The sequence below is a fragment of the Fusarium tjaetaba genome (assembly GCF_013396195.1).
Source record: "Fusarium tjaetaba strain NRRL 66243 chromosome Unknown NRRL66243_c0000087, whole genome shotgun sequence".
NCBI classification, from domain to species: Eukaryota; Fungi; Ascomycota; class Sordariomycetes; order Hypocreales; family Nectriaceae; genus Fusarium; species Fusarium tjaetaba.
Genome location: NW_023501283.1, coordinates 61,318 through 86,548, shown reverse-complemented (window position 1 = coordinate 86,548; position 25,231 = coordinate 61,318). Strand labels below are relative to the sequence as shown.

The 25,231-nt window shown below is 49.4% G+C and overlaps 11 protein-coding genes across 11 annotated transcripts; 6 read left to right on the top strand and 5 right to left on the bottom strand.

Annotated features, from left to right (window-relative positions):
* Positions 1 to 215: 215 nt before the first annotated feature.
* FTJAE_4569 (galactinol synthase) lies at positions 216 to 1,247 on the bottom strand (the record flags this gene model as incomplete). Its single annotated transcript, XM_037350986.1, has 1 exon — positions 216 to 1,247. One exon carries the CDS (start codon positions 1,245 to 1,247, stop codon positions 216 to 218), a length of 1,032 nt encoding a protein of 343 aa, XP_037208282.1.
* A 561-nt stretch (positions 1,248 to 1,808) lies between these two features.
* Positions 1,809 to 2,698, bottom strand: FTJAE_4568 (alcohol dehydrogenase; the record flags this gene model as incomplete). Its single annotated transcript, XM_037350985.1, has 2 exons — positions 1,809 to 2,144; positions 2,192 to 2,698. The coding sequence occupies 2 exons, from the start codon at positions 2,696 to 2,698 to the stop codon at positions 1,809 to 1,811; spliced, it is 843 nt and encodes a 280-aa protein (XP_037208281.1).
* An 889-nt stretch (positions 2,699 to 3,587) lies between these two features.
* On the bottom strand, positions 3,588 to 4,235 carry FTJAE_4567 (phosphoglycerate mutase family; the record flags this gene model as incomplete). The annotated part of the gene is made up of 1 exon (XM_037350984.1): positions 3,588 to 4,235. One exon carries the CDS (start codon positions 4,233 to 4,235, stop codon positions 3,588 to 3,590), a length of 648 nt encoding a protein of 215 aa, XP_037208280.1.
* A 763-nt stretch (positions 4,236 to 4,998) lies between these two features.
* On the top strand, positions 4,999 to 6,717 carry FTJAE_4566 (multidrug resistance; the record flags this gene model as incomplete). The annotated part of the gene is made up of 1 exon (XM_037350983.1): positions 4,999 to 6,717. One exon carries the CDS (start codon positions 4,999 to 5,001, stop codon positions 6,715 to 6,717), a length of 1,719 nt encoding a protein of 572 aa, XP_037208279.1.
* A 93-nt stretch (positions 6,718 to 6,810) lies between these two features.
* Positions 6,811 to 8,355, bottom strand: FTJAE_4565 (fungal transcriptional regulatory; the record flags this gene model as incomplete). Its single annotated transcript, XM_037350982.1, has 3 exons — positions 6,811 to 7,364; positions 7,628 to 8,128; positions 8,184 to 8,355. The coding sequence occupies 3 exons, from the start codon at positions 8,353 to 8,355 to the stop codon at positions 6,811 to 6,813; spliced, it is 1,227 nt and encodes a 408-aa protein (XP_037208278.1).
* A 475-nt stretch (positions 8,356 to 8,830) lies between these two features.
* FTJAE_4564 (nonribosomal peptide synthetase) lies at positions 8,831 to 12,175 on the top strand (the record flags this gene model as incomplete). Its single annotated transcript, XM_037350981.1, has 3 exons — positions 8,831 to 9,008; positions 9,053 to 9,239; positions 9,286 to 12,175. The coding sequence occupies 3 exons, from the start codon at positions 8,831 to 8,833 to the stop codon at positions 12,173 to 12,175; spliced, it is 3,255 nt and encodes a 1,084-aa protein (XP_037208277.1).
* A 621-nt stretch (positions 12,176 to 12,796) lies between these two features.
* On the top strand, positions 12,797 to 13,774 carry FTJAE_4563 (uncharacterized protein; the record flags this gene model as incomplete). Its single annotated transcript, XM_037350980.1, has 1 exon — positions 12,797 to 13,774. One exon carries the CDS (start codon positions 12,797 to 12,799, stop codon positions 13,772 to 13,774), a length of 978 nt encoding a protein of 325 aa, XP_037208276.1.
* Positions 13,775 to 14,343: 569 nt separating this feature from the next.
* FTJAE_4562 (thioredoxin reductase) lies at positions 14,344 to 15,363 on the top strand (the record flags this gene model as incomplete). The annotated part of the gene is made up of 3 exons (XM_037350979.1): positions 14,344 to 14,759; positions 14,820 to 14,899; positions 15,020 to 15,363. The coding sequence occupies 3 exons, from the start codon at positions 14,344 to 14,346 to the stop codon at positions 15,361 to 15,363; spliced, it is 840 nt and encodes a 279-aa protein (XP_037208275.1).
* Positions 15,364 to 16,260: 897 nt separating this feature from the next.
* FTJAE_4561 (sulfide:quinone oxidoreductase mitochondrial precursor) lies at positions 16,261 to 17,595 on the top strand (the record flags this gene model as incomplete). The annotated part of the gene is made up of 1 exon (XM_037350978.1): positions 16,261 to 17,595. One exon carries the CDS (start codon positions 16,261 to 16,263, stop codon positions 17,593 to 17,595), a length of 1,335 nt encoding a protein of 444 aa, XP_037208274.1.
* A 362-nt stretch (positions 17,596 to 17,957) lies between these two features.
* Positions 17,958 to 18,572, top strand: FTJAE_4560 (uncharacterized protein; the record flags this gene model as incomplete). Its single annotated transcript, XM_037350977.1, has 1 exon — positions 17,958 to 18,572. The coding sequence occupies one exon, from the start codon at positions 17,958 to 17,960 to the stop codon at positions 18,570 to 18,572; it is 615 nt and encodes a 204-aa protein (XP_037208273.1).
* Positions 18,573 to 20,761: 2,189 nt separating this feature from the next.
* On the bottom strand, positions 20,762 to 23,772 carry FTJAE_4559 (uncharacterized protein; the record flags this gene model as incomplete). The annotated part of the gene is made up of 4 exons (XM_037350975.1): positions 20,762 to 21,740; positions 21,791 to 23,308; positions 23,366 to 23,376; positions 23,479 to 23,772. The coding sequence occupies 4 exons, from the start codon at positions 23,770 to 23,772 to the stop codon at positions 20,762 to 20,764; spliced, it is 2,802 nt and encodes a 933-aa protein (XP_037208272.1).
* Between the last annotated feature and the right edge of the window lie 1,459 nt (positions 23,773 to 25,231).

Genomic DNA, 25,231 nt, shown 5'->3' with positions numbered 1-25,231 from the left:
TGTCTATCTCGAGAGAGGCTTTTATGATCATGAAATTCATTCCGTTGACCTATCATGTTCTCGAGTGTCGTGTCTTCGTGTATCTAAAGTCTATGCCATTGCTGGCGAGACTCTACCTAGTAGCATTTGGTGTAGCTCCCAATTTCCTCTCCTTCTTCTTCATTCATTGTTTTTTACCTCTTTATGCTCTGAACGCCTAAAAAAATGTCCTTTGCTCATGCTCTTACAGGTAAACCCACCTGCAGATACCCAAGTCCTCCCTCTATCGTGATCGCTGGCGCAATCAACTTCTTCAGAAGGGCAATCGCTTCATTCCCGCCACGACCATCAGAAGTCCTCTCATCCTCCCAGTACTGATACAGCTGCCACCACCAGCAATGCGTGACCCCATCAAGGCCCTTATATCCAGCTACTCCATCGAGCCCAACACGCTTAGCCCAAGGCTTGTCGACGATGTAGTGCAGGCAGATAACTTCCTCGTCACGCCAAATGTTGGGGTGCCAATACCGCATCGTCTTGATAGCGTTGTATTGCCATCCAAGCGCATACCACTTATTCTCAAAGAAGAATGCTAAAAAGTCCTGGTCCGGAAACATGAACGATGAAAGCAGCGGCGTCGTGTTGAACACGTGCAGCATCCTGTCCCAGAGTCCCTCCGAAGGATGAAAGATGAACATTCCGCCGTTGAGAAGCTTATGGGGTGAAGGGGACGTCTCAGTAGGCTGCAGAGGCTCCTCAAGCGCGGTGGGATGCTGAAGTGGCGTGTAAGCACAATTCTCCGCCCTCCAATCCTGAGGTGCCCAAGAGTCCGAATCAAGATTACAAACACAAACATGATTCGCCGCAATCCAATCATTCGGCAAATGCGTCTCAACCTTGAACACAACATCCATGTTATCCAGTACCGCCATATCAGCGTCAAGGTAGCATACAGCATCATACTCAAACAATTCAAAAACACGAAGCTTCGTCCACGTATCAGCAAACCGCTCAGCGATAAGCGTCATCCTCACACCCTCCGGCGGAAGAAGATGCTCGCACTCGCGCAGAATCATGTTACATTTTGGCGCCTCAAGCTCAAGAACGCGCTTCGCATCTTTGGGGAGGTTGGGCGTGTAGAGCACGACGAGAGGGTAGATTGAGGCGTTTCGCTGGAGGGTGTAGGCGAGGGTGATGACGCCGGGGAGGTAGGAGTCGCGGGTGATGAGGGTTGCATAGGCGTTGTGCCTGGCTGCTTTGTCTGCCATTTTTGTCGTGTTACAGATTTTGATTGTGACTGCGTGATAAGAGATGAGGGTGAGTGGTCGTTGGCTGGATGAATAGGGCGGGAGAAAGAGGGGTTGGGGTGGGATTCGTGCACGTCATGACTCTAAATATGTGAAGTCATTATTTAGTATTATTTTTATCCCTTACATTATTCACGCTTGCTTGTGTTCCGTGTGCAATATTGCAGTGTATGAGCTGTTAAAAAAAGCAAATACGGACTGGATGCTGTGCTACAGATAGAGTGTCGGTGAGGCTTTGTGCCACGACGTTGGTCCCGAGTTTGAGACATGAGATTATCGTGATTATCGAGATTGTACCTGAAGTGAATCTATTATCTGAGTCAATGACGCGTACAAACCTTGATCTATGAGAGGCTAAAAGCTTGTTTATCTAAGATCTACAAACCAAGAGATGAGCCAGATCTCGAGATCTAAAGTTCAGGTCAAGATTCGGTGTAACATCCATCTTATCACATCCTTGCATTGCAACCCAACACCTGAAACTACACACCAATTTTTATCGCAAACCAAGTTCCACTACATTCAATAATTATCCACCGCCTGCACAATTGCACCCGCAGCGCCCTCGTCCAGGTCATCCAGTGCCTTCATATCCTTGTCATCCAGATCAAACCCAAAAACGTCAGCATTAGCTCTGATGCGCTCGGGCGTATCGCTCTTTGGAAGGGGAACCCAGTTCTTCTGAAGACAGTATCGGATTAACACTTTACTGGGCGAGACGTTGTGCTTTGAGGCGATGCTTTTGAGGGTCTTGTCATCGGCTTTTTGGTTGCGAACGAGAGGAGCGTAGGCTTCTATCACGATGTTGTTCTTCCCGCAATACTCCACGGCGTCTCTCTGCTGTGCCCATGGATGCAGCTGATGTACATGTTAGTATTTTGATGCGACGTTGTTTAGCAACGTACCTCGATCTGATTGACGTGTGGAGGCCAGACTTTGGCGAATTGCTTCAGCTCTTCGATATGCTTGATGCCAAAGTTGCTCACGCCAATACTCTTCGCTTTTCCATCCTCATACAGCCTCTCCAGGGCCTGCCACATCTCCTTTCTCTTCGCAGTGCCACTATTAGGGCTATGGATGAGAAAAAGGTCGACATAACCGGTCTCAGGATCAAGCTTCTCAATACTCTCAATGCATTTCGCATAGCTTGCGTCCACCGAACCAGCAGCTTCGAGAATCTTGGTAGTCAAGAAAACATCTTTGCGATCGACGTTTGACTTTTGAACAGCCTGTCCGACCTCTGTTTCATTGGCGTAGTATTGCGCCGTATCGATGTGACGATAGCCAGCTTCGAGTGCAGTGAGGCATGATTTGGTGCAGACTTCGGGTGGGGATAGGTACACGCCGAAGCCAAGCTGAGGAATTTGAATGGAGTTCGCCAGAGGCAGTGTATCCGATTGTGAGCGCTCCATCGTCAAACAGTGAAGAATCACTTCATCCACAAAGGAGATTAAGTTTGATGTTTTGCGCAAGAGGGGTAGATTGTGTTTTGCTGCTGTGTAACTTGTGCGGAGCGTGTAGAGATCCAGTCAAAACTCGTCAGTTGAGTCGATGACGTTGTCAATATGTACTCCTCTTTTTTTTTTTTTTTTTTGGCGTATTGTAAACCGAGTCAATGATGCCATGAGCGAAATATATTATATGCAACATGGAGCGACTTAATGTCATCAATTATGCTTCAATCATATATCTCAACTTTATTGCCAACGAGTCTTGGTTGACTTCTTCAGACCGCCACAGAAGTGAAGCCGCCAATCTCGCCCCGGTATTGGGGATATCAGTAGAGAGTTGCCGACGGTGAACGCGGGCAGACTGCTACAATCGCGTCTGGCCATAATGATCGGCTGTCTCTGCATCTACGAATTCAGCGACACAGAGGTCGCCCACGGACAGAGGTGGGATTATTGAGATGGCAGTCGCCAGCACGCCTCGCAGTCTACCGTGCCCTGCAGTAGGTAGATCTCGTGCACTATGTCTGGTCTTGTGGGTCAATGTTGACTCAGATTGAAGTGAATAAATTGATGGATATTGTGTAAGTTTGTTCTGCCTGATCCTTCATCCCGAGGTGGAGCACTGCATCCTCAAATTGACAGTGCAAGTTCTATGTTACAGAGCTCTATCACGCAACCACACTCGTTTCGACATTCACTCCTATTCTATCAGGTCTCTGCAACCCCTGCTTCTCCCAACTCTCCATCGCCCGTTCAAATAGCACCGTCTGCTCATCTCTAGCCGACATAGGACTACCCTTTCCTCTTCTCGATCGACTCTCCGTCGTCTCAGTGAGTCTAGCCTCCACATCTATATCATTCTTACATCTTGCTCGAAAATGTAGGACCGGGTATCGCAGTTCTTCCATCCCGTCCCAGGATTCAACCATGAGTCTTCCCAGTCATCAGTGAAATAGCGCAGAAAGCCGCCATGTGTCACAAGAGCAACTTGGGGGTCCGTATCGCCTTGCTCGATCAGTTCTCGGATCTTCTGCCGGATGAAGATGCGGACGTCGCGAGCGCGAGCTACTATAGCGGTGCTTTCTGGGCTGTAGCGAGTCCCTAAAGCTTTCATGTTCCAGCCGCCCTGGACGAGAGAGAGATCTACAGGCCAGTTGTTCTCGATTACCACTTTGTGAAGGACTGATGGATCCGTTCCGACATCGCACGGGTCATCCGAGGTTTCTTGCGCGTCAAGGACAGCGATGATCTCAGGGTGACACTTACTGCCGCCCTGGAGCGCTGGTTGGAACACTAGACTGGCAGATTGGGGAGTGCGGCAAAGGGGAGAAGCAAGGACAAGATATATCTTTGACTGATCAGAGAAGGCGCTCTCTCGCAACGCCATATTCTGCTCTTCACCCAAAGGAGTCAGGCGAGGATCAGAAAGAGTGTAGCACCCGGCACCGACGTTGTGAAAGCCCTGTCCATGGCGGATGCAATGTATCACTGGCGGCATTATGAATGAGAGATCAACAAGGAGACAAGACGTGTTTCAATGAGTGAAGTTGATGACAAGACCGCAGTTCACAAGAAATAGAATATATGCCGGCCTGGCATTGCGAGAAATACATCTTCGACTAGAATGCTGAATGATACTGGATTTCTAATCAAAGATATTGATACTGGCAAATGTTGTATCCATACAAGTCGGTACCATATTACGGATGAAGCTCAAAGCAACCAGATGCTAGCAGATCGGCCACGACTAACCCGACCTGGGCAGCCAAGGCTCCTGTCATGCATTAGCGCCGTATCCACTGCCGCCTTGCCGGTAAACCTTACATATCGTAGGGACTCGGATCGCGATAAAGTGGTTTTCAACTTCGTTAGTTTACAATGGTGAAAGCTAATAGGCTGTTAGGATATCCAACAGTCTCTAGTTTGTTTAGTTGTTAGTAGGGAACATGACGATAAGGGGTAAGAATGGTAAATACGACGCCAACAGTTGAGGCATATGGGCGAGACAATTACTGGCACACATGTGTCAGTATCTGACTAACACTTCAAACGCTTGGGAGCTACAGACGGTGGACTCAGGCTATTATCAAATCCCCATAGTCCGCAAAGCCACATTTACAAACTCTATGGTTACAAATGTGTAATACTTTTTGCATAAGAAATCGTTCAAGATCTGTTGCCCTCATCCCCTTTATAAGTTCATAGTCGTGTCACTGCTCATACACATCTTTTCCTACTCAGAGATCAGTATTTGACAGACAATGTCACAACCATCGACACCTCCGTCGCCACTTCACCAAGCTTCCAGGTACCCATCCGCAGCGCCGACTATCCTGGCAAGAGAATGTACTCCCAGGGCTCTAGGTCAAGGCGTTGATCCTCCACCGAGCAACAGACCGTCGCCGGATCTCCATGACACTGCCGCATCATTATCTGTCGTTGACGAGTCCCTCCAAGCACGCATCGAACGTCTCGGCCGCGAACGCCCTCCGTTATTTACAACCTGCTGGAGCGAAATGATCTTCATCTTCAGCATCTCCATGTCTCAATTCCTGACGGAATACTTCGTCTCAGGATTCCCCGTCATCCTTCCAACACTTATCAGAGAGCTCGACATCCCGCAAGCAGCCAGTGTGTGGCCAGCGACTGCTTTCTCCCTCGTCATCGCGAGCACCTTGTTTGGGCATCTGGGTGACATGTGGGGAGGATATCCCATCTTCATGTGGGGTCTTGCTTGGCTTCTGATCTGGAGTGTGATAGCCGGGTTCAGCATTAATCCCCTGATGCTCGACTTGTGCCGTGCTCTGCAAGGGCTAGGGGCTGCTGCTTTCTTGCCCACTGGGGTCATGCTCATGGGCTCCTTGTATCGTCCTGGGCCGCGAAAGAATATCGTCTTTGCAGTGTATGGCACTTCAGCGGTATTTGGCTTTTTCGGTGGCATTCTCATGGCAGGCATTCTAGGTCAGTTCACCCGCTGGGGCTTTTACTTCTGGATCGGTGCCATCCTGACGGCAGTAACGCTGTTGACTTCAATCTTGTCCATTCCGCGCCCTCATTCAAAGGACCAGCCTCCAAGCAAAGTCACAATGGACTACCCTGGCGCGATCACGATCGTCTCGGGTCTCACCCTAGTCGTGTTTTCCATCTTGCAATCAGCACATGCCCCTTCAGGCTGGAGGACGCCGTATATTCCAATCTGCTTCGGAATTGGTGTCCTGTCCCTTCTTGCTGCCGTCTACATCGAAACACGCGTAGCTACCCATCCTTTGCTGCCAGCTTCGATCTTCACTACTCCTTGCATGAGCCCTCTCCTTTTGGCCCTCTTTCTGCTCTACGGCACCTGGGGCATCTTCTCCGTATATGGAACACTCTACTTCCAGAACACCATGTCCGCCAATCCGTTGCAAGTCGTAGCCTGGTATGTGCCTCTCGGTGTTGCAGGCCTCATTTTTAGCATCATAGAGGGCTTTATCTTGCACTTGGTTCTAGGGCGCGTGCTATTGATCATTTCTGGCCTTGGCGCAGTAGGGTCACAGCTTCTCATAGCCCTGATCCCACCCGAGGGGAGTTATTGGGCATGGGTGTTTCCTGCGGTCATTTTCAGTACCATAGGAATCGATCTGTCCACGATCTTGATGACAGTTTTCGTGACCACGACCTTTCCCACAGCACAGCAGGGGCTGGCTGGTAGCGTCATCAATTCTGTGCTGCAGCTAGGTGTAGCCTTTGTCCTCGCTTTGACGGACATCATCCAATCAGCAACGGTAGATGAGGCGGGACTGGCGAAGAGCTATAAGAATACGTTTTGGTTTGGAGTAGGTGCGGCAGCTGTGAGCTTGTTGATTTTGGCCGTCTGGGGTAAGGTGCCTAAGGCCAGTAGTGATTTGACCGCAGATGAGAGGGCTGAACTCATGGAAGAGGCAATTTCTGAGCAGCGAAGAAATACAGAGAGCAAAGGCAGTACCCTTAGAGATACATGATACCACATGTAGAGATCGCTCATAGACATAGTCCCAGTTGAGAGGCTAGATGTCTTCAGCCAGCATAAGAGATAGTCTATCATCGTTTTACAATCATGCAATCAACCAGTCGGCGCCCAAGCTCTTTAGCCTTTTGATCCAATTCCAGTTCTCTTCACCTTTGAAGAATTCGTCATCAGAGCTCGTTAAGAAAGCCTCTTTCTTCCTCCCGGCCCATAATGTCCGCAATGCTCCGAGTGCCTCTCTGGTAAACCCCCAAGGCTCGACTTTCCAGAGCTCCTGGAATCTTCTCTGTACCCAGGCGCGATCCATGGTGTCACACGTTTCCAGACCAGCGATGAATGCAGGCCACGCTGTAGCTGTGAATAGCGCATCTCCAGGGTGCAGATGTGAAAGGTGGGTGATGATCTCGGCTGCAAGGATCTGTAGATCATCTGACAACATCGTACTAGGCCATATAGCAAGAATAATCCGTGAAATGTAGACGCAAACAGCTGTCCGATGTGCGCATGCAACCATAGTCCGATGGAGGAGGTCATCGGCGGGCGATCGTGGCTGTAAATTGGTGGCCCAGGCAGCTGGGTCGAATGACTTGGCAGCGTGTAAGAGCTGAAGGGCATCGTGCGTTCCTGGATTGGTCAAGGGATCTTGAAGTATGTAAGCGTCGTGACGGTTCAATAATTGAGCCCCTGCCTGTATCAAAGGGAGGAGAGCTGCCGGAAATGATGAGCAATGGTTCCCTTCCGCATCCTGAAGCAGCGACATGGTATTCATCAATAGCTCACCGCCGTGCGGTAGATTGGAATTCGCGAATGATGACCCAAGAAGATCATACCTAGTTCATGTAAGGTCAAGGGTCATCAACAAATGAACAGACATACTTACACCAAGCAATTTGATACCAACTAACTGCGAAGAGGGCTGAAAGAGGTCCCCTTCGCTGGACCAGATGCTATAAGCTTCTGAGTGATCATTCTTGCACCATTGATGTGATATTTCCAACTACCTCGCCCAGGCCCAGAGTCAATGAGCTCGAATCCGACGAGTAGGAGCACCGCCGCCAGGATCGCATCTACATTCGCTGAAGCTACGTTTCTGATAGCGGAGCTAAGCAGCCAAAGCGCCTGCTGCTTGGCCTTGAGTGCATCATGGAAGGCGTCTGGGTATGATGTCGTATGGCCAATGGATAGAGAGCCCACCAACTCTGAGCTGTTCTCAGTCGATGCCGGCGTTGTGAAGATGCTTGAGGCGCTTGGTAGCAGTAGAGAGGCGTTTGACATATGCAAAGCCGAAGTAGCGACGATGGCCTGCAGTAGCATGGGCTGGTGGTGCGCCATTGGAATCAGCTGGCGGAATGGGTTATGTTTTGGGGTGTCATAGAGAACGAAGTCTTTGCAGACATCACTTGCAACTGTCACCAAAGAATATTAGTAGGAGGAGCAGCCAAACGGGAGGAAGAGACCTACAATAGTCTAGATATCTCCTCGATCTCCAGTCTAAGTCGTGCACGAGAGGGTCCGTAAGTGAACGAGGAGAACTCGACTCAGAACTTGTGAATGAGTGGAGTCTTGTAGACAAGACACGAGCGCGTGGCGCCTTAAGAGTGACGTTCGTATCCTCATTCTGGTTCTTGCGCATATCTTCGGATGTGATACCAACCATCCTCCCACGACTTGCCATGCCTTTCTCCCATCGCAGCAAAACGCCATAGCCCAGACAGCTTTGACCCCTACTCGTGCATTTCAGGCATTGCGGAATGGATCGGTCACATTTCAAGCGGCCGCGCCTACAATTATGGCATGACCCTGGCCTTGCACCCATAGTTTGCCTAAGTCGGAGACGCGCGACGAACAAAACAGTGTACTACGTGAAGCAGTCGTTATGCGCTGCTTGTGGCGGAATGAGGCGCCAGTGAACGGTTGGTAGATAAGATAGCGGGAGATAAGATAGGTAAGTGCCTATGACGCGTTGACTCACGTGGACCCGACAGCCAGGACAGAATGAAGTCAATTCAATTGCCATAAGTCAATCGTATTAAAGACGTGGTAAATTATACAACGTCAGAAGCTCATTTCATCAATACCAAACGTGTCTTCTGTTTGAGTATCGTGAAATGGCGGAAGCGAATTACTTCACTTGTACACTTGGCGAAGCTGCGAGATTGAAGCGAAAGGACGACAAGGCCAAAACATGGACAACAGTGGTGGATTTAATAGATGACCAGGCGGACAAGAACCCAGATGCACCAGCTTTGGGCTTTGCAACATTCACGCATTTGAAGTCTACCCAAGGTGAGCATCAACCTTGATGGCAAATGCGTCGCTAACATGAGTAGTGTTCCGTCATCTCCTCACATTCCAACACCTCTCCGACACATCAAAGCATGCCGCCGGGATACTTTCAACTCATTTGCCAAAGGAGCCCAAGTCCCTGAAGATAGGCCTTCTATCGTCTAGTAGTACCGAGTTTGTCTTGACATGGCTTGGTTTGATGCGCCTGGGATATACTGTTTTGCTTCTTGCGTAAGTTACTGGCCTCAAGATATGCCCAAATCTGATCATATTGCAGGCCTCAATTGGCACCACCAGCGGTTCAGCATCTTTGCGAGACTCTAGATATTCGACATGTTTTCGTCGACGAAATTTACGAGTATAGAGCGCGCGGACTCTCCAACGACATTGAGATCATCAGAATACCTTCGTATAAGGATGATTCACCGACAGATAGCTTGGACCAGACGCCTGGCGTTTCTGAAACAGCATACATATGCCACACTTCGGGAACCTCATCAGGACTACCCAAGCCAATCCCCCAAACGCAGTTTGGAGTGATGGGGGCTCTGTACAGTTTTCCCGGGAAGAACAAACCAGCAACCTTTTCCGCGACTCCCCTCTATCATGGAGGATTTCCGGATTGTCTGCGAGCCTGGACCAGTGGTGCTTCGATATGGTTCTTCCCCGAAGGACAGGCTCCCATTACAGGCGCCAATATCATCAGAGCCATCGAGTTTGCACGCTCGCACAGCCCAATACCCGTCAAGTACTTTTCGTCAGTTCCCTATGTCCTTCAGATGCTGTCCGAAGAGTACGGGGGTATCGAACTTCTTCAGACAATGGACCTCGTTGGTGTTGGTGGCGCTGCTCTTCCACCAGCCATAGGCGATAAGCTCGTGGACGAAGGCGTGAATCTCCTCTCACGGATGGGAAGTGCAGAATGTGGATTTCTGATGTCTTCACATAGGGATTACGCTAAAGACAAAGACTGGCAATTTCTCCGGGCCATTGATGATCCAAAGCTGATCGATTTCGAACCCCGCGAGAATAACCTATCGGAACTTGTTGTGAAGCCTGGCTGGCCTTTCTTGATCAAGACGAATCGCAGAGATGGATCATACGCGACTTCTGATCTGTTTGAACCACACTCATCCATCTCGAATGCGTGGCGGTATCATAGCAGAGCTGATGCACAAATCACTCTTGCGAACGGAAAGAAGTTTGATCCTTCGCCTATTGAGGGGAGCATACTTGCTTCTAGCAAACTACTACAGGATATTCTCATATTTGGCAGTGGTAGAGACTACGCCGGAGCACTTCTCTTCCCTTCCTCGAGCGACATCAGTGCAGATGAAGTAATCGACGCAATCTGGCCACATATCGATAAGTTGAACGCGGACAGTCAAACACACACCCGAATCAACAAAACAATGCTGGTAGTAGTCCCTGTCAAAGAGGGTCAGAAGCCGCTAGAGAAGAGTAGTAAGGGGACTATCCTCCGTCGGCAAGCTGAAGAGAAGTACTCGGATGAAATCGAAGGGGCTTACAGCAACACTTCATCTTCGACGAAGATCCCGCAAGAGGGGCTTCAAAAGGCGGTTCAAGATTGCTTCGAGAAGGTCCTCGGCCGGCATGTTGAGCCGGATCAAGACCTGTATCGCCAGGGTGTGGACTCCATCTCTTGTATACAAATCCGAAAGCTACTCGAACAAACTTGTCTCTCGTCTGAGGATGGGCGGCTTCCTCTGAACGTCATCTACGATCAAGGCACCGTCAACTCGCTCGTCGGGTATTTGGAAAGAGCGAATTCGGGTGACAACGATTTCAATGCCGACCCCGATGAGTCAGAACTCAACCTCATGCAAACTCTCGCTGAGAAGTACGGCACTTTTGACCCAGCCTCCCATGATGTTACCGGTATGCTAGGTTCGGGAGCATCTTCTTCCGGTAGTGGTGTCAAAACCCAAGCACAGCAAAATCGCGAAGCCTTGGATGAGAAGAAAAGGCTGGCCCAGATGGCTATGAAGATTGTGCAAGACCCCAATCACCGCCCCACGCGTGTCGTACTCACCGGTGCGACTGGGTTCCTCGGGGCGCATATCCTTCACCTTCTTCGGGATGACCCAAAGGTCGATAGGATTTACTGCTTGCTTCGAGCCGACGGTCCATTCGCGGCCCAGAAACGAGTCTCTGAAGCCCTCTTCCAACGATTTCTACCACCTCTCGAACCACGCCAGGATAAAGTCGTCTGTCTTCCGTGCGATCTGACACAAAGAGATCTTGGAATTCCCGAAGCATCTCTCCGGGAGATTTCGACGACTACTACGAAGATCATACACTCAGCCTGGGCGGTTAACTTTAGTCTTCGACTCAACTCATTCGAAGATCACATTTTGAGTACAAAGAACTTGATCAACATCGCTATAGAGGCTGATGCGCAATTCATCTTTGTCAGCTCTATTGCGGCAGTGAGTGACTCTACTGCTCGACCGATTCCTGAAAAGCTTTCTCAGGATCCTAAAGAGGCTTCACCACTTGGCTACTCACGCTCCAAGTGGGTAGCCGAACAGATTTGTGCTGCAGTTAATAAGAAGCTTGACTCTTCTCCAGCCTCGATCGCTCGGGTCGGTCAACTTTGCAGCAATGGAACTGGAATCTGGAATACCGCCGAGGCGTATCCGCTATTGCTCTCAACATCCAAGATCACAGGATGTCTGCCTGATCTTCCAAATGAAGTGCTCAACTGGCTTCCCGTTGAGCAAGCTGCCCAAGCTGTCGTCGAAATTGCATCCACGACCTCCAATGGCTCCAATGGCTCGGGGACGCCTGTCTACCATGTCTTGAACCCGCATACCACGCCAAGCTGGAAAGAAATGTTGGACTGGTTAGCTGCCAGTAACGACAGTCCCGAGTTCGAGGTCGTCTCATCAACAGAGTGGCTTGAGCGCTTGGAGAAAGCGTTGAGTGATGACAGCGCCAATCATCCGTCACAGGCTCTTATAGGTTTATGGAAGCAGTCATATTCCAACGAGAAGGATAATGGCACCAGTGAGGATCAAGAGATTTCTTTATTCGATGTTGCTCAGACACAGAAGGTCTCTGCTTTAATACGGGACGTTAAGCCACTGGCTCGCGAGCGACTGATCAAGACTTGGAAGTGGGTGAACGAGAATATCAAGGGCTGAGCGTTCTTTTGTAGTTTTGGATACTAGATAGCAGATGAGAATATCAGCGATAGCCAAGTCATATACCATGTTCCAAGATCATAATGCAGGTTGCCTATTCATCAACAAGTATACAAATCTGACTTTGGTGCGAATTGCCAAAATAACTAGTCCAAGGTCCACTACTCCGACACTAAACTCGCTCAAATCATTTGGTCATCTTGGAGAGATGTCTTGGCTGTCGTGCGCAAAGTGGACCGTCGGCGAGTTGTCTAGCTTGTGATTTGCCACACCACTTACCCACGACACTTCGCCAGTCACGACGTTGGAAAGTCTCCGACGAAGATATTACAACCCACGATACGCTCAAACACTTCGAACTCTCAAGTAATTTCTTTTCAAAATCTCGCCGATATATATATCTCCGCGATGACACTATCTTCCGTCACCAAGTCAAGCATTCCGAGCCCCGCTCGGCGGTCAGCCTGTGAAGCCTGTAGTACGTCATCCCTTCTCCTTCTGTCCTGGTGATGAAGCCTAACAGGTCCAGGGCAACGGAAGTCAAGATGTGATGGTGGAAAACCTTCTTGTCAGAGATGCTCCAGTCTAGGCCTTGATTGTCACTACTCTGTCAAGAAACAAATGGGCAGGCCTGCAAAACGTCGACAGGCTTTGGTGGCAGCACTCCCTACTCCAACTGTTCAGGATGATACGCCCTTCCTGTCCCTCTTATCACCTCAGTCAATGATGGATACTCTCAGTCATGGTGACTTGAATTTCTGTTTAGATCCAAGTCTCATGCCTGACTTGAGCTTCGAGGTACTCAACGGACTTCAACTTGAGTTGGGAAAAGTCGCCGACTGCTCATGTCCAACATCAGACGTCTTATCAAACGCCAGTGCCGCTCCAGCTCTCGACTCCCAAGATTCAAATTCCGCCTCGGTAGCTACAGTATCGCCCGTCCCGCAGACATCGTCACGGTCATGTTCTTGCCTGGCAACTTTCTACCTCGCAGTAGATGATCTCTGCAAGAACGAAAGACTTACCTTTCCATCTGGTCTTCCATTTCTTCGAAAAACGATATCAACAGCCAGTCAAATCGCTAATTGTCAGATTTGTCCAGTCAGTCACCTCTCTGCCATGCAGAATATTCAACTTCTGGGAACTCTCCTCATGTCGGTGGGACAACAATATGGGGTGATTCTAGAGTATATAGACAAAGAGTCCAAGGCGTCAATGGAGAAGAATGAACTGAAGCGTCTACAGTTCAGTGAAGTCGGTGTTGAGTATTCTACAAGGGCTCCAAGCTACAACCTAGAATTGAGCCCCACAGAATGGGCAGACTTGGCTAAAAAGGCTGTAAAGGCCGAGGTTTACGGAAATGGGAAGGAAGAAGAGTGTTTGTGGGGTGTGTTGAACTATCTCGAAAAACGGCAGGCTCAGTGGCATACAGTGCCGCCGCATCAAGATTGTCCTCACCATTACCAGCAGTCGGAAGAGGAGCCGTTTTGCATAAAGATTCTTCACAAGGCTAAAGAGTCAATACAGGCTCTGAAATGGAAGTGTCGTGAGCTCTACGGCCCTGATAAACCTGATATTAGTGCGAATTCCCTTCTTTGAAGCTGGTCGCCGACCTGGAAGAAATGGTTTCGCTATGGCAATTTTACCTTATGTCATAGAAGTCTTTTTTGCACTATCGTTCTTGAGCTCACGTTGATGTAAATACCTGGTCGTTAAACAGGACGGCTGTTAATTTTGGCACCCAGAAGTATTAGCAGTCATTACAGGAATACATTTTTCAGCCTAAATCAGGTTTCTATCATCAGGTGTCAGTATTATATCTGCCGGTGGTATATGGAGTCCATAGCATGGTCAAAAGCAGCCGGTGTCTGTGACTAAACCTCATTTTCCGTAACATACAAGCATGATGGTCGACGAGTCTCACATCATCAAACAAAGCGCTAATATTCCTTCGTCAGAAAGTCGACACTTGGGATCTAGGACCAACTTCCCATAGGCCGTATGTAGCCCAATAGTAAGGCTAGAAACTGTCCACCCGAGAGACAAAAGTATCCGCTTATCTCTCCTCGAGCACCAACGCATATAGCCTCTTCGCGTCCCCTTTCCATCTCATCTCCGTTTTCCATACTAATATTACATCATTTTGAGCTCAAACATCCTGTCCGAAGATGCCTCACTGGGTCAGCACACATTACATTGAGCCACATTTCCTTCGCAATGCCCTGGATGTTCTGATCATCGGGACAGGGACGGCTGGTCTCTCTGCGGCCTTGGCTCTTGGTCGTGCGCGAAGGAGTGCCATTGTTTTCGATATCGACAATCACAGAGGCAGACTTCATGAGACTACAAGCCAAGTGATCTCAAAATCGATCCATGATGAGACCATAGCTGAGATCAAAACCAAGTTCAAGACCATCATGTTTAGCCGCGCGATAGCAGCGTCTGTTCGTGAAAAAGGCATAGTATTCGAAGTGGAAGTCGTTACAGGTCGATGTTGGAAGGAAAGAAAGGTAATATTGGCTATGAGTAGCCATGATGTTCTTCCAGATATCCCGGGAGGCGAAGAAGCTTGGGGAAAGAATATGTAAGCCCCGTTTGGAGTTTGGAAGGACTGCGAAACCCCGAATCCTGACTCGTTGGACAGTTTCGACGTCTCAAAATGCCTCGATGTTAGTAAAAAGGCGACTGCCGACGCTGCTGTGCTCATCACATCTGACTCTCCAAGTTCGATTGAGGCAGCAGTGCTGTCGGCTCATCTCGCCCGCCAATTAAGTCCCAATATAACATTTTTGACCAACGGGCTTTCACATGTTGAGCACCATCCGTAAATATTACACACCAAAGATTCTGGCTTCAAGATAGACAACAGACCCATCAAATCACTGGAGAGTTCGGGAACCTCAGTGGCTGTCCAGTTCGCCGATGGGGCAGAGTCAGTGTACAGCCTGATAGCGCATAAGCCCAGAAAGGTCATTAGTGGACCTTTGGCAGAACAATTGGATCTTGAAATGACATCGGAAGGGAAGGTTTTGGTAGAAAATGAGTTTCAAGAGACAAGCACGCGCGGTGTTTTCGCGATGGGTGACAGTGCCGGTTTTCTCATAGAGGAGAGTGCTGGGGCTAGTGCTGGATGGCTGGCTGGGGTTGGTGCAAACCTGCAAATTGCCGAGGATGATATGAACATGTAGTCTACATTTGCTCCGAGTATAGACGAGGACGCATCAAAGAAGTCGCCGATTCTTCCCACTGGTGCATGGTCATCCTTGTTTATCGTGGTTTGAGTTTCCATCCTCGTCATCGGGGACCTGATTTTGGTCGCCGACCATATGCAAACCACACAACTTGTATCATACCCGGGGGCAAATATTGGTATGGCTCTGTATCTTGAAGCATTAGACGCCGATATACATATTTAACGGATAGAAATGCTTAGGCAATGCATTTGGTTGAAGGTGGCTTAGGGTAGATCGACAACCAAGGATGCTGCACCATAACATACTAACTACCCTTTCGCTGTGTATATAATAAACTTAAAACTTTCGGGAAGGGTAGCTGTTGTTAGCTAGTGTATGATACTATCACGCCTTGATATATCATTCCTTCCATCACCTGGAGTTCAAGTGAAGCTGCAGAGCTCCCGCCACGATTAGGTTTGTGTATCGGGAGGCAAAGGCAGGACTCACGTCCATGTTCATTGGAGATACAGGCCTGTACATAGAAGTCGAAGCCTGTACAAATCTAATCATGCTATTATTCTTCAGCCATGTCGTCTCAGCTTATGCCCGGAAGTCGCCGTTCCAAAGAGCGCAGTTGGGCCATCGGGCTCTAATTTCGGACCATCGGCGGCAATCACTTCATCCCTGAATCACGCAATTGAGACTTATCCTCAGCTGGTTAGTTCCCGTCCCGGACAAACCATAACCCGTCCCATTCATGCCCTGAAACGGCAAAGCTCTGTACGCTAGTGGGTACGTACAGTACGTCACTCCAATTGTACTTTTTCTGGCGTGTTCACTCTTCAGCTTGAGCTTTTTCTCGCAATTCGACTTCACTCTTCCTATTGAAGAAAAACACAAAAACTCAAAATGCTTTCGAGTCGCGTGACACTGGCAGTTCGATCTGCGGCCTTTGGCCAGTCTCGGAGGGGTCTCGCTACCGCTGCGGCCGTGACATCTGCTAGCCGAAGTCACAAGGTTGTTGTTGTTGGAGGAGGCTCTGCTGGTCTCGCCATCAGCCATCAACTTCTCCGAAGCGGCCGATTCGCCAGTGAGGATATCGCTGTTGTTGATCCTGCTCAGTGGCACCACTATCAACCTGGATGGACACTTGTTGGTGCTGGGCTCAAGACCAAGGAGGAGTTGAAGATGTCCATGCCCGAGCTTATTGACCCTAAGCTCAAGTTCTACAACGTTAGCGTTGATGCTCTCACTCCTGAGGACAACAGCATTACTCTTGGAACTGGCGACAAGGTCAACTATGAGCACCTCGTTGTTGCGCCAGGCATCAAGATCAACTACGACAGCATCAAGGGCCTTCCCGAAGCTCTCGCCGAGCGCAACGGCCCTGTCTCTTCCATCTACGGCTACGACTACTGCGACAAGGTCTTCCCCAACATTCAGCGCCTCCAAAAGGGTAACGCCATCTTCACCCAGCCCGCCGGCGTCATCAAGTGCGCCGGTGCTCCTCAAAAGTCCATGTGGCTTGCCCTCGACCACTGGAAGCAGACTGGTCTCTATGACCCCAAGAACCCCTCTGGCTCTCCTATCAAGATCACCTTCGCCACCGGTCTTCCCGTCATGTTCGGTGTTCCCAAGTACAGCGCTGAGCTCGAGAAGATGCGACAAGAGCGTGGTGTTGAGGGTCTTTTCCAGCATGATCTTGTTGCTATTGAGGGTAACAACGCTGTCTTTGCCAACGGCGAGAACAAGGTCACCAAGCCGTTTGACTTTTTGCACGTCGTGCCCAAGATGGGACCTCATGCTTTCGTCAAGAAGAGCGCTCTCGCCAACGAGGCTGGCTATGTTGACGTCAACGATAACACCCTCCGCCATAACAAGTTCGCCAACGTCTGGTCTGCCGGTGATGCTTCAAGCCTTCCTACCTCGAAGACCGCCGCCGCCGTGACCTCCGAGGCGCCCGTTCTCGTCAGCAACCTCCTCCGTGCCCTTGATGGCCAAGAGCCCGAGCCCGCCTATGATGGCTACACCTCATGCCCTCTCCTCACAGAATATGGCAAGGTGATGCTGGCCGAGTTTAAGTATGGTGGCGTTCCCAAGGAGACTTTCGGGGAGATTCTCGGCATTGACCAAGCCGTTCCCCGCCGCTCGTTCTACCACTTGAAGAAGGACTTCTTCCCCTGGGTTTACAAGAACTACATGGTCAAGGGAACATGGGGAGGACCTAAGGGCTGGATTAAATAGACAAAAGTTTGAACTTGCTGTGTATGTTAGATTTGTACCATTGGGGAGATTGTATACCCACGGAGGAATTGGAATAAAAGCTGCAAAATCATGACCCCAACGACGCACGGATTTGGCCCAGGTGATGACGATATATCCGTTTCCTGGCTAACGAACAGACGTGGTGAATGCGAGCCCTCGGCCAAACACGAAAGAAGCTCACCTTCACTACGGCGCACCATCCTCACTTGGAGAGGCTGGTCCTGCTCCCAGCGGTACAGACTTGAGATAAAGTCACTCTCCCCGGTACAGATTAGCATATGGGCTGCCGTTACTCACATCATTCTCCTAGGTCCCAGCGGCCTAGCTTCCCCAAGCCGGGGATGTCGTTCAATCGCTCACCAGTGTCACCACCACCCGCTGTACGACGTGAGTCCTACTTATGGTCCAGAAACAAAGGATTTTACCTCGACGCTCAAGCGCTCAAGCTTCTCTGCAAAATCGAATGCTATGAACGCTTACTCCACGCTCGGAGGAATCGACTCGACCTCAACACCCGTGACCTCGAGAAAATAAACTTCTACAGCTCGAAAGCCAAACTCAACTGGTTCGGGTCACTTCGTCGGCGATTAAACGAGCAGTTCGATCGCGAGAAACACCGCGAGCGCCAGATCGACCAATTACGCACCAGACTCCTGGAAGTCCAGATTCCTTTGGATACCGACCGGATTGCCATGTATGAGGCGAGGCTAGCGAAGCTTCAGGCAAAGTTTGAATCGATGATCCAGTGGGAGAGTGTGGAGGCTGAGAAGGAATACCATAAATGGCTCTGGGAGGAGAAGAAACGAGAAGATGAGAAGAATGAATGGAAGATTGAGCAGAAGAAGAGGGATAGGGAACTGTGGGAGGGGAAGTGGCAGGAGTTTATGTTGAGCGAGGGGGCCAAGAAGGAGGTTTCTAGGGGACATCCTAAACTGTGGGGTTCTTTTCTGCTGTGAATGATAGTTTGTTGTTACTGTTCTGGTGGTTTGCGTGCTTTGCACGAATTGTTGCTTTTGGAGGTTGTCCAATGTTTACCGATGGAAGTGGGAGAGACGACATCGCGATGAAGCTTTGGAGGATTAATATGGCATGACTGGGCAACGTCATTATTTTCTTAGGACTCCAAGTTTCTTCTTTCTTTGCTTATTACTTTTTTAGTTTATTTCTTTCCCCCTTTTGCCCTAATTTTGCATGGTCTTTGGCCCTCGATTTAACACTGGCACATCACAGGGACGCACCAAATTCAGTAGTGGCTTGCATTTTGGCAGGACGTCAAGGAGACTCGTTATCCCCATACCGCTAAGGGAGATCGGACACTACGTCTACGAGAACGGCTCAAGCCTGGTGTTTGTTTGGATCGGTTTCATAATGTTTAATATCTTGAATCAGTTTTAGATCACACAAATAAGCAATCATTTTATCACTGGGATCCTCATCACGAGTCGAACGTACTAAAGCTAACAAAGACGCGAGAGGATATGTCCGGCATGAAAAGACACGCGTTCATCGACGCGTGATTCACTTGAATGTATGACATCACAGTGGCATATCAATACATGAAGCATTCCCGCCTCGGGCCTCCACTCGGCCAGAGACAGATAATGTGGGTAAATTCTTGCCAGGTAAACTCTATAAGATCCGACCGAAGTACATCAAACCCGGTGGTGGAACGGCAACAGCCAAATATGATAGGCATTTACGCTTCGCGCTGCAGTGAGGGGTACATCTTAAAATTTCATTGCCTGTTTATGTGAATCTGTGGCCTTTGACTTTATGTTGGGGCTGAAGCCTCTTTCTCTCAACCTGACCACAGGGGTTGTAGACTGTAGAAGCACAACCCCAGTTGACTTCTCTTTAAGACCGTAGAAAGCCCACTACTTCCCCTCACTACCAAATACTCCCTGCGGCTTCAAAACACTTTGCTCAGAATGAATTTTGTTGATTACTACAGCATATTACGGGTGCCTCACACAGCGAATCAAGGTGAGATCAAGACGGCTTATCGACAACTGGCCAAGACGATACATCCAGATAAGAATCACGAGGATAACCAAGCCACTTTAAACTTCCAAAACGTCAGTAATTATCAACTTACCCAGCATGGCATGTATACTAAGCAGCTCGAAGCTCAACGATGCATACTCTATACTATCAGACCTAAGAAAACGACGAGTCTATGATATAGCGTACGAACGGCACACAAGACCATGTCCCCCTCTGTATTCCACTGAAGTGAGACCAAAAATTAGCAGATCCGCGAAGGAGAAAACGAAACCCTTCCCCCAGCTAAGGCGGGTCGATAGACTTCAAGTAGAGCAGTTCATTCGGCAGTTCGAGTCTTGCGTATCAAAAGCCGAGGAACAAGTGATCATCCAAAAGAAAAGAATAGAACAGGAACAAGAAGCTGTACGAGTTCTTGAAGACGAAATCTTCACGGCGGGATTCGAAATGATAGAGGTATACGAATGCGGGGCTGGGCCGTCAAATTTGGAACGCACCAAAGAATACCCTCATATTCAAGCGCAGAAGAGAATTAAGGCTGAGCTGGAAGCCGATCTCAAGGAGGAGGAAGAAAAGCTTGCAAGTCTCGAAAGGCAGGTTCTGGGGTTTAGCAGTCGACTCTCATATTGGCAAAAGGAGTGGGACACTTTCTATGCCGAATCCTATTCTTAGCTTCATACGAATCTGATCCCGTCGCGCCGTTAGGGTGGCAATACGATACTGCGCGGCGTGGAGAGAAAAAGGGAACACAACCTTCTCCGGGTTTACAGTCAGTTACGATAGAAACTAGGAAAGAGGGCAAGACGGCACTTACAAGGTTTCAGGAGAGAAAGTAGCACAAGGTGGCAGCAGGGCGTCATGGAAGTGCCAAGGAGCTCTGGAAAAACGTGGTCTGATTGGGGATGGGGATAAATGTTTCGCCTGTACACGCACTCATGACACCACCGACTGGAAGCCGGGCCTAACATATATGGTGGCGACCCCAAAGTGTCATTAAATCCTGAGCTATATGCAAAATGTATACGCCAATAAAATATGTACATGAAACATCCCATTTCTCTCAAATGTCATAGCAGGACCCCAACGTGTTCTTGGAACCATGATCATAAAGGAAGTGCCAAATCAGAAGGCATGTGTAAAGTAACTACAAGAGAACACCCAAGGCAATGAAGATCATCGCGATGGTGCTCAGAATACCCCGTTCGTAGCGCCCAGCTTCCGCAACTACAACTTCCGGTACTGCAGTACCCTTACCACTTGTTCCAGAAGAAGCCTGTGAAGGCACCGCGTGGCCAGCTCCAGTCTCCCCGTCACTCGTTTGATGCTGGCTAGGGTTCTCGATATGATCAGATCCAGCACTCGCAGTAGGCTTGGCATGTCTGAGTGCTGTAGTCACTGTTCTAACAGGTCCCGGTACCGCATGATATGGAGCTCGGGTAGAAGCCAAAGCATTGAACAAGCCTCGTGATCCATGAGCAGCGTTTATGGCTGGCTCTGTGATAGCAGCACAAGGTGCAGTGATTGTGACTTCGTTTTCGCCATGATGGCCGCACGCGTTGCAAGGCATAACATAAGTTGTCATTTCGACAGTAGGAACAGGAGGGTGAGCACAGCGGCTGCAAGGCTCAAAAGACAAGGTAGTGTAGTACTCGGTCACAGTCATGGTCGAAGGGTTGTTTGGGTCGACGATAGTGTAGGTGACTGTAGTAACCGTGGTTTCGACGAGTGTTTGTCCTGGCTTTGTAACCGAGTCGATCACTGTCTCGGCCAGTTGAAGGATAACAGACTCAGTCACAAAATCCGTGACAGTGGCCACCGATCTAGAGGAAATGGCGTCTGTTGTAACGGCTGTGACTCCATCTTGCGTGGTAACGGGCACCTCAACCTCCGTGCTGGTCTCGCCGGGCGAAGGAGGCTCATCATCCAGAGCGTACAAGGTCAAGAGGATATTAGCTGGTGCAGCACGCGTATCGAACGCTTTACGTGGGCCAACCCAGCGACGCTCGGAAGAGGATACAACAAGACCACCACAGAAATGGCTGCTATCACCGGGACAGGGGATGTCGCATCGGCCGTTCAACACTAGGCTGGTTGAGTCAAGAGAGTCTGACGCATAACAGGATCTGTGAAATGTGTCAGAGTTGGACAAGACAGATTGCTGAATGTGACTTACCTGTCATAGATTCCCACGTAGGCTCGGCCCCTAGCCAAAGCAACACAGCTTGAAGTAGTCATGTTTGCACCAGAACCTATCAGTTTGAAGCTTGGGTAGCCATCCGCAGATCCAAGACAGCCCTTATAGGTATACTCGCGAATGCTATCGATGTTCGAAGGGCCATCGACTGAGGAAGATGTTGCTGGGAGAGCATCAGATGACGAGGTTGTTGTGAATTCCGGAAAACTGGACGTCACTGGTTCAACTGGAGCAGATGTGATCTCTGGGATTACTTCCGAAGTCGAAGTGGTAGTCCTACTCGTGGTCTCCCCTATAAAAGAGGTACTCTCAGAGGAAGCTGAAGGGAGGGCGGTGCTGACAATTGAGGAAGCCGTAGACTCGGTAGAGATCTCAGGGATGACAGAGCTAGACTCAGATGTGCTTGTAGTAGTAGACTCAACCAGTTCATCTGTGGTCGACACAATCGACTCGCTCGTCGTTGTGTCTGAAGCCAGAACAGGCCCCAGGTCAACGCTGGTGGAAAGGATCTCACTGGTAGTGCTTAGGATTGGCTCAACGTCAGCAGATGTTGAGAACTCAACTGTTGCAGATGATGTCATTTCTTCAGTAGAAGTTGACACCTCGTCAGTCGTGGATGTTTCCAGTTCGCTAGTGATGACAGTTGTGAACTGTTCCGTGGTGGTTGTTTCCTCTGTGGTGAAAACCGACACGGATGTGATATCAGTCGTCGTGGTGGTAGTCTCAGAGAATACCGAGGTTGACTCTTCAGTTGTTGAAACCAGCTCCGTTGTGGTGACCTCGTCAATGGCGGTGGTCGTAGTCTCAGTAGTTGTAGTCTCGGCGGTTGTCGTAGACACCTCCGTGGTTGTTGTTACTTCAACATTTGTAGTCGTGGGATCATCCGTTGTCGAAGTTGTTGTTTCAGCAGCGGTGGTGCTAGTCACTTCCCCCGTTGTAGTGGTTGCCTCCCCAGTCGTGGTTGTTTCCTCAGTAGTGGTTGTTTCCTCAGTAGTGGTTGTCTCCTCAGTAGTGGTTGTCTCCTTAGCAGTCGTAGTGGGCTCACTTGTAGTAGTGGTAACTCCGGTAGCCTCCACGAAAACAACAAAAGTACCAGATTCAGTCCCTGACGCAGGAATAGTAGAAGTGTAGGGCTGCTCTCCAGGAGGGAGTGTCGTTGTTTCGTAAGCATAGTTGATCTCAACTTTGTCAGATCCAAAGTCGCAGTCAATACAACCCTCTACTCGGAGAAGGAAACCAGAGTCATTCAATGCATCTCCAACGTCACAGACGGATAACACAAAAACCACGAAACCGCTGGGGGCCATTATCGTCCTCACAAGCGGTGGTGAGGATCGCGTGTACCCTGTGAGACTGTCCGGTGGAAGAATGGCATCCGGTGTGAGTAGGAAAGGCGACAAGGCGTTGATTTGATTCCCATTAGTATCAAAGGCGTATTGAATCGGGGCGCCAAGGGTTACGTCAAGGATGGATATAGCATCCATATTGGCAAGGGTGCTACGTATAGTGTTAGAGAAATAAAGTCCAATCGTATGTAGAGGGATGAGCTTGTACCTTGGAGCTTCCTGTGTAGCAAACACGAATTCAATACGGACACCGTTGAACCCAGGTTAAAGTTGCAACTGGACTTGTAAAGCATTGATGTTCTGGGTACCTGGGGCACAAACCCCATCGTAACCAATTCCAATACCGTTATCGGCGTTTCGATCTCCCGAGGTGTAGGCTCCAGTTGCTTTTCCGCTGGTCAGCATGCCTCCACTCCCGAGACCGAATGGTCCATCGGTGAATGTTCCCATGCTCATTTCACCGAGCGAAGTAACACCCATGACCATGAGACCTGGCCCGCTGAAGATGGCGGAACCTACTGCATCACTGCTGGATGTTTCCATGATAGAGAAGCATCTGGCCAAGAAAGGAAGTGCCGTCAACACGACCAGAGAGTTGGGACTGGTAAACCTCATGTTGTTAGTGAGTGACTTCTACTCAAGGCTTCAGTAGCCAGAGGTAGAGAAAACAAAGATGCAAAAGAGTGGACGAAATGAATGATAGAATACATTGTCATTCTTCACTTGGGCTTGGACTTAAATAGCCGAAACTTGAAGGAAAGAAAACTCCTGTTATGTTTGGCTTGTTTCCTCATGTCGCGATAATAATTGTTATTGAAACGAAATCTGGGCACTGGTCTGACACAACTTGACTCATGGTACACCAGCTATACCGCTTTAACGTCTGAAATGCGATGATTATCTTCCAAGCCTTACCTTTGATTGGCATAGGCACATTGCTGTCACTTCCCTGGCATCCAAAATGACATCCCGTAACAAGCGGTAAAATAGAATAGATTTATACGCGACCTGTCATGATTCAAACAAACGCGACTGTACTCATCGGCTGTATAGGTTTCTGAGACATCTGCAATCCATGGAGCTTGTTCCTGCGTTTTTGATGGGTCTAACAAGTGCCAACAGAGACTAATTTGGGCGCCAACACAAGCTTAAGTTAGCGTCAGCGGGCTCGTTCGATTGACATACCAGTGAAACAAGGCGAGACAAGGGAGGATCAAATGGAAGGTCACTAAACTTGAGTAAAGGAATTGGTTTGAAGTGTTATTCCGCTTATTTGGGCAGTGGTTCCGCGTTCTCGGCTATGAGAATAGCCGAGCCCTTGAGGTCACAATACTTTTTCCAGGGTCTAGATCATAACGGTCCGAGGCGAGATACTGACCAGATGTCACTGGACTGGTATTGGTATGCCAGAAAGACAGAGCAAGCAAAAGGTTCGACGTCGTTACCTTGAAACCGGGTCTTTGCCACCCTACGTCGCAACGCGGATACTGCCGCCCTGTATTGTTAAGCTTATGCAAGATTGACTTCGTGAAGAACTTATCATGAAAATGGCACTTTATTGGGAACTTTTTTGTCAACGCTTGCTCCCTTGGTGCAAAGCATGGAATGGAACATTGGTTGTCAGTTGGTTCACGGTGGTGGGCTACCCTACAGAGGTATTGATGTCCACAACCCGATTGCTGATGCAGGCTGTGTCAACCCTCACCAGGATTAAGTACGCCAAGTCTCTCGGTGGGCCACGTCGGCCGAGCTTCTCTCCGGGATTCAAACAAGATGGATGCTGTCTAACACTCAAGCAACCATAATGGGAGAACTTGATTCGCAGGTTGAACATACCCTATCTACTCATCGGACCGCCCACTTGCGCAACCCGAACTTCGGCCGAGGCGTAGATCTTCCCCAGGATTGACGTAAGAACTCTGGGGTAGCGGGGTAAACAAGTTCGGAGAGCTCGGGGGACAACGAACATGCTGACACTTGAACTTGAGCTGATAGGGTGTACCCCATGTAATTGGACACGATCACTCTCCAAGTCTCGGGAGTACGAGTCGGCAAGTCAAGCCTGCGCTATAAA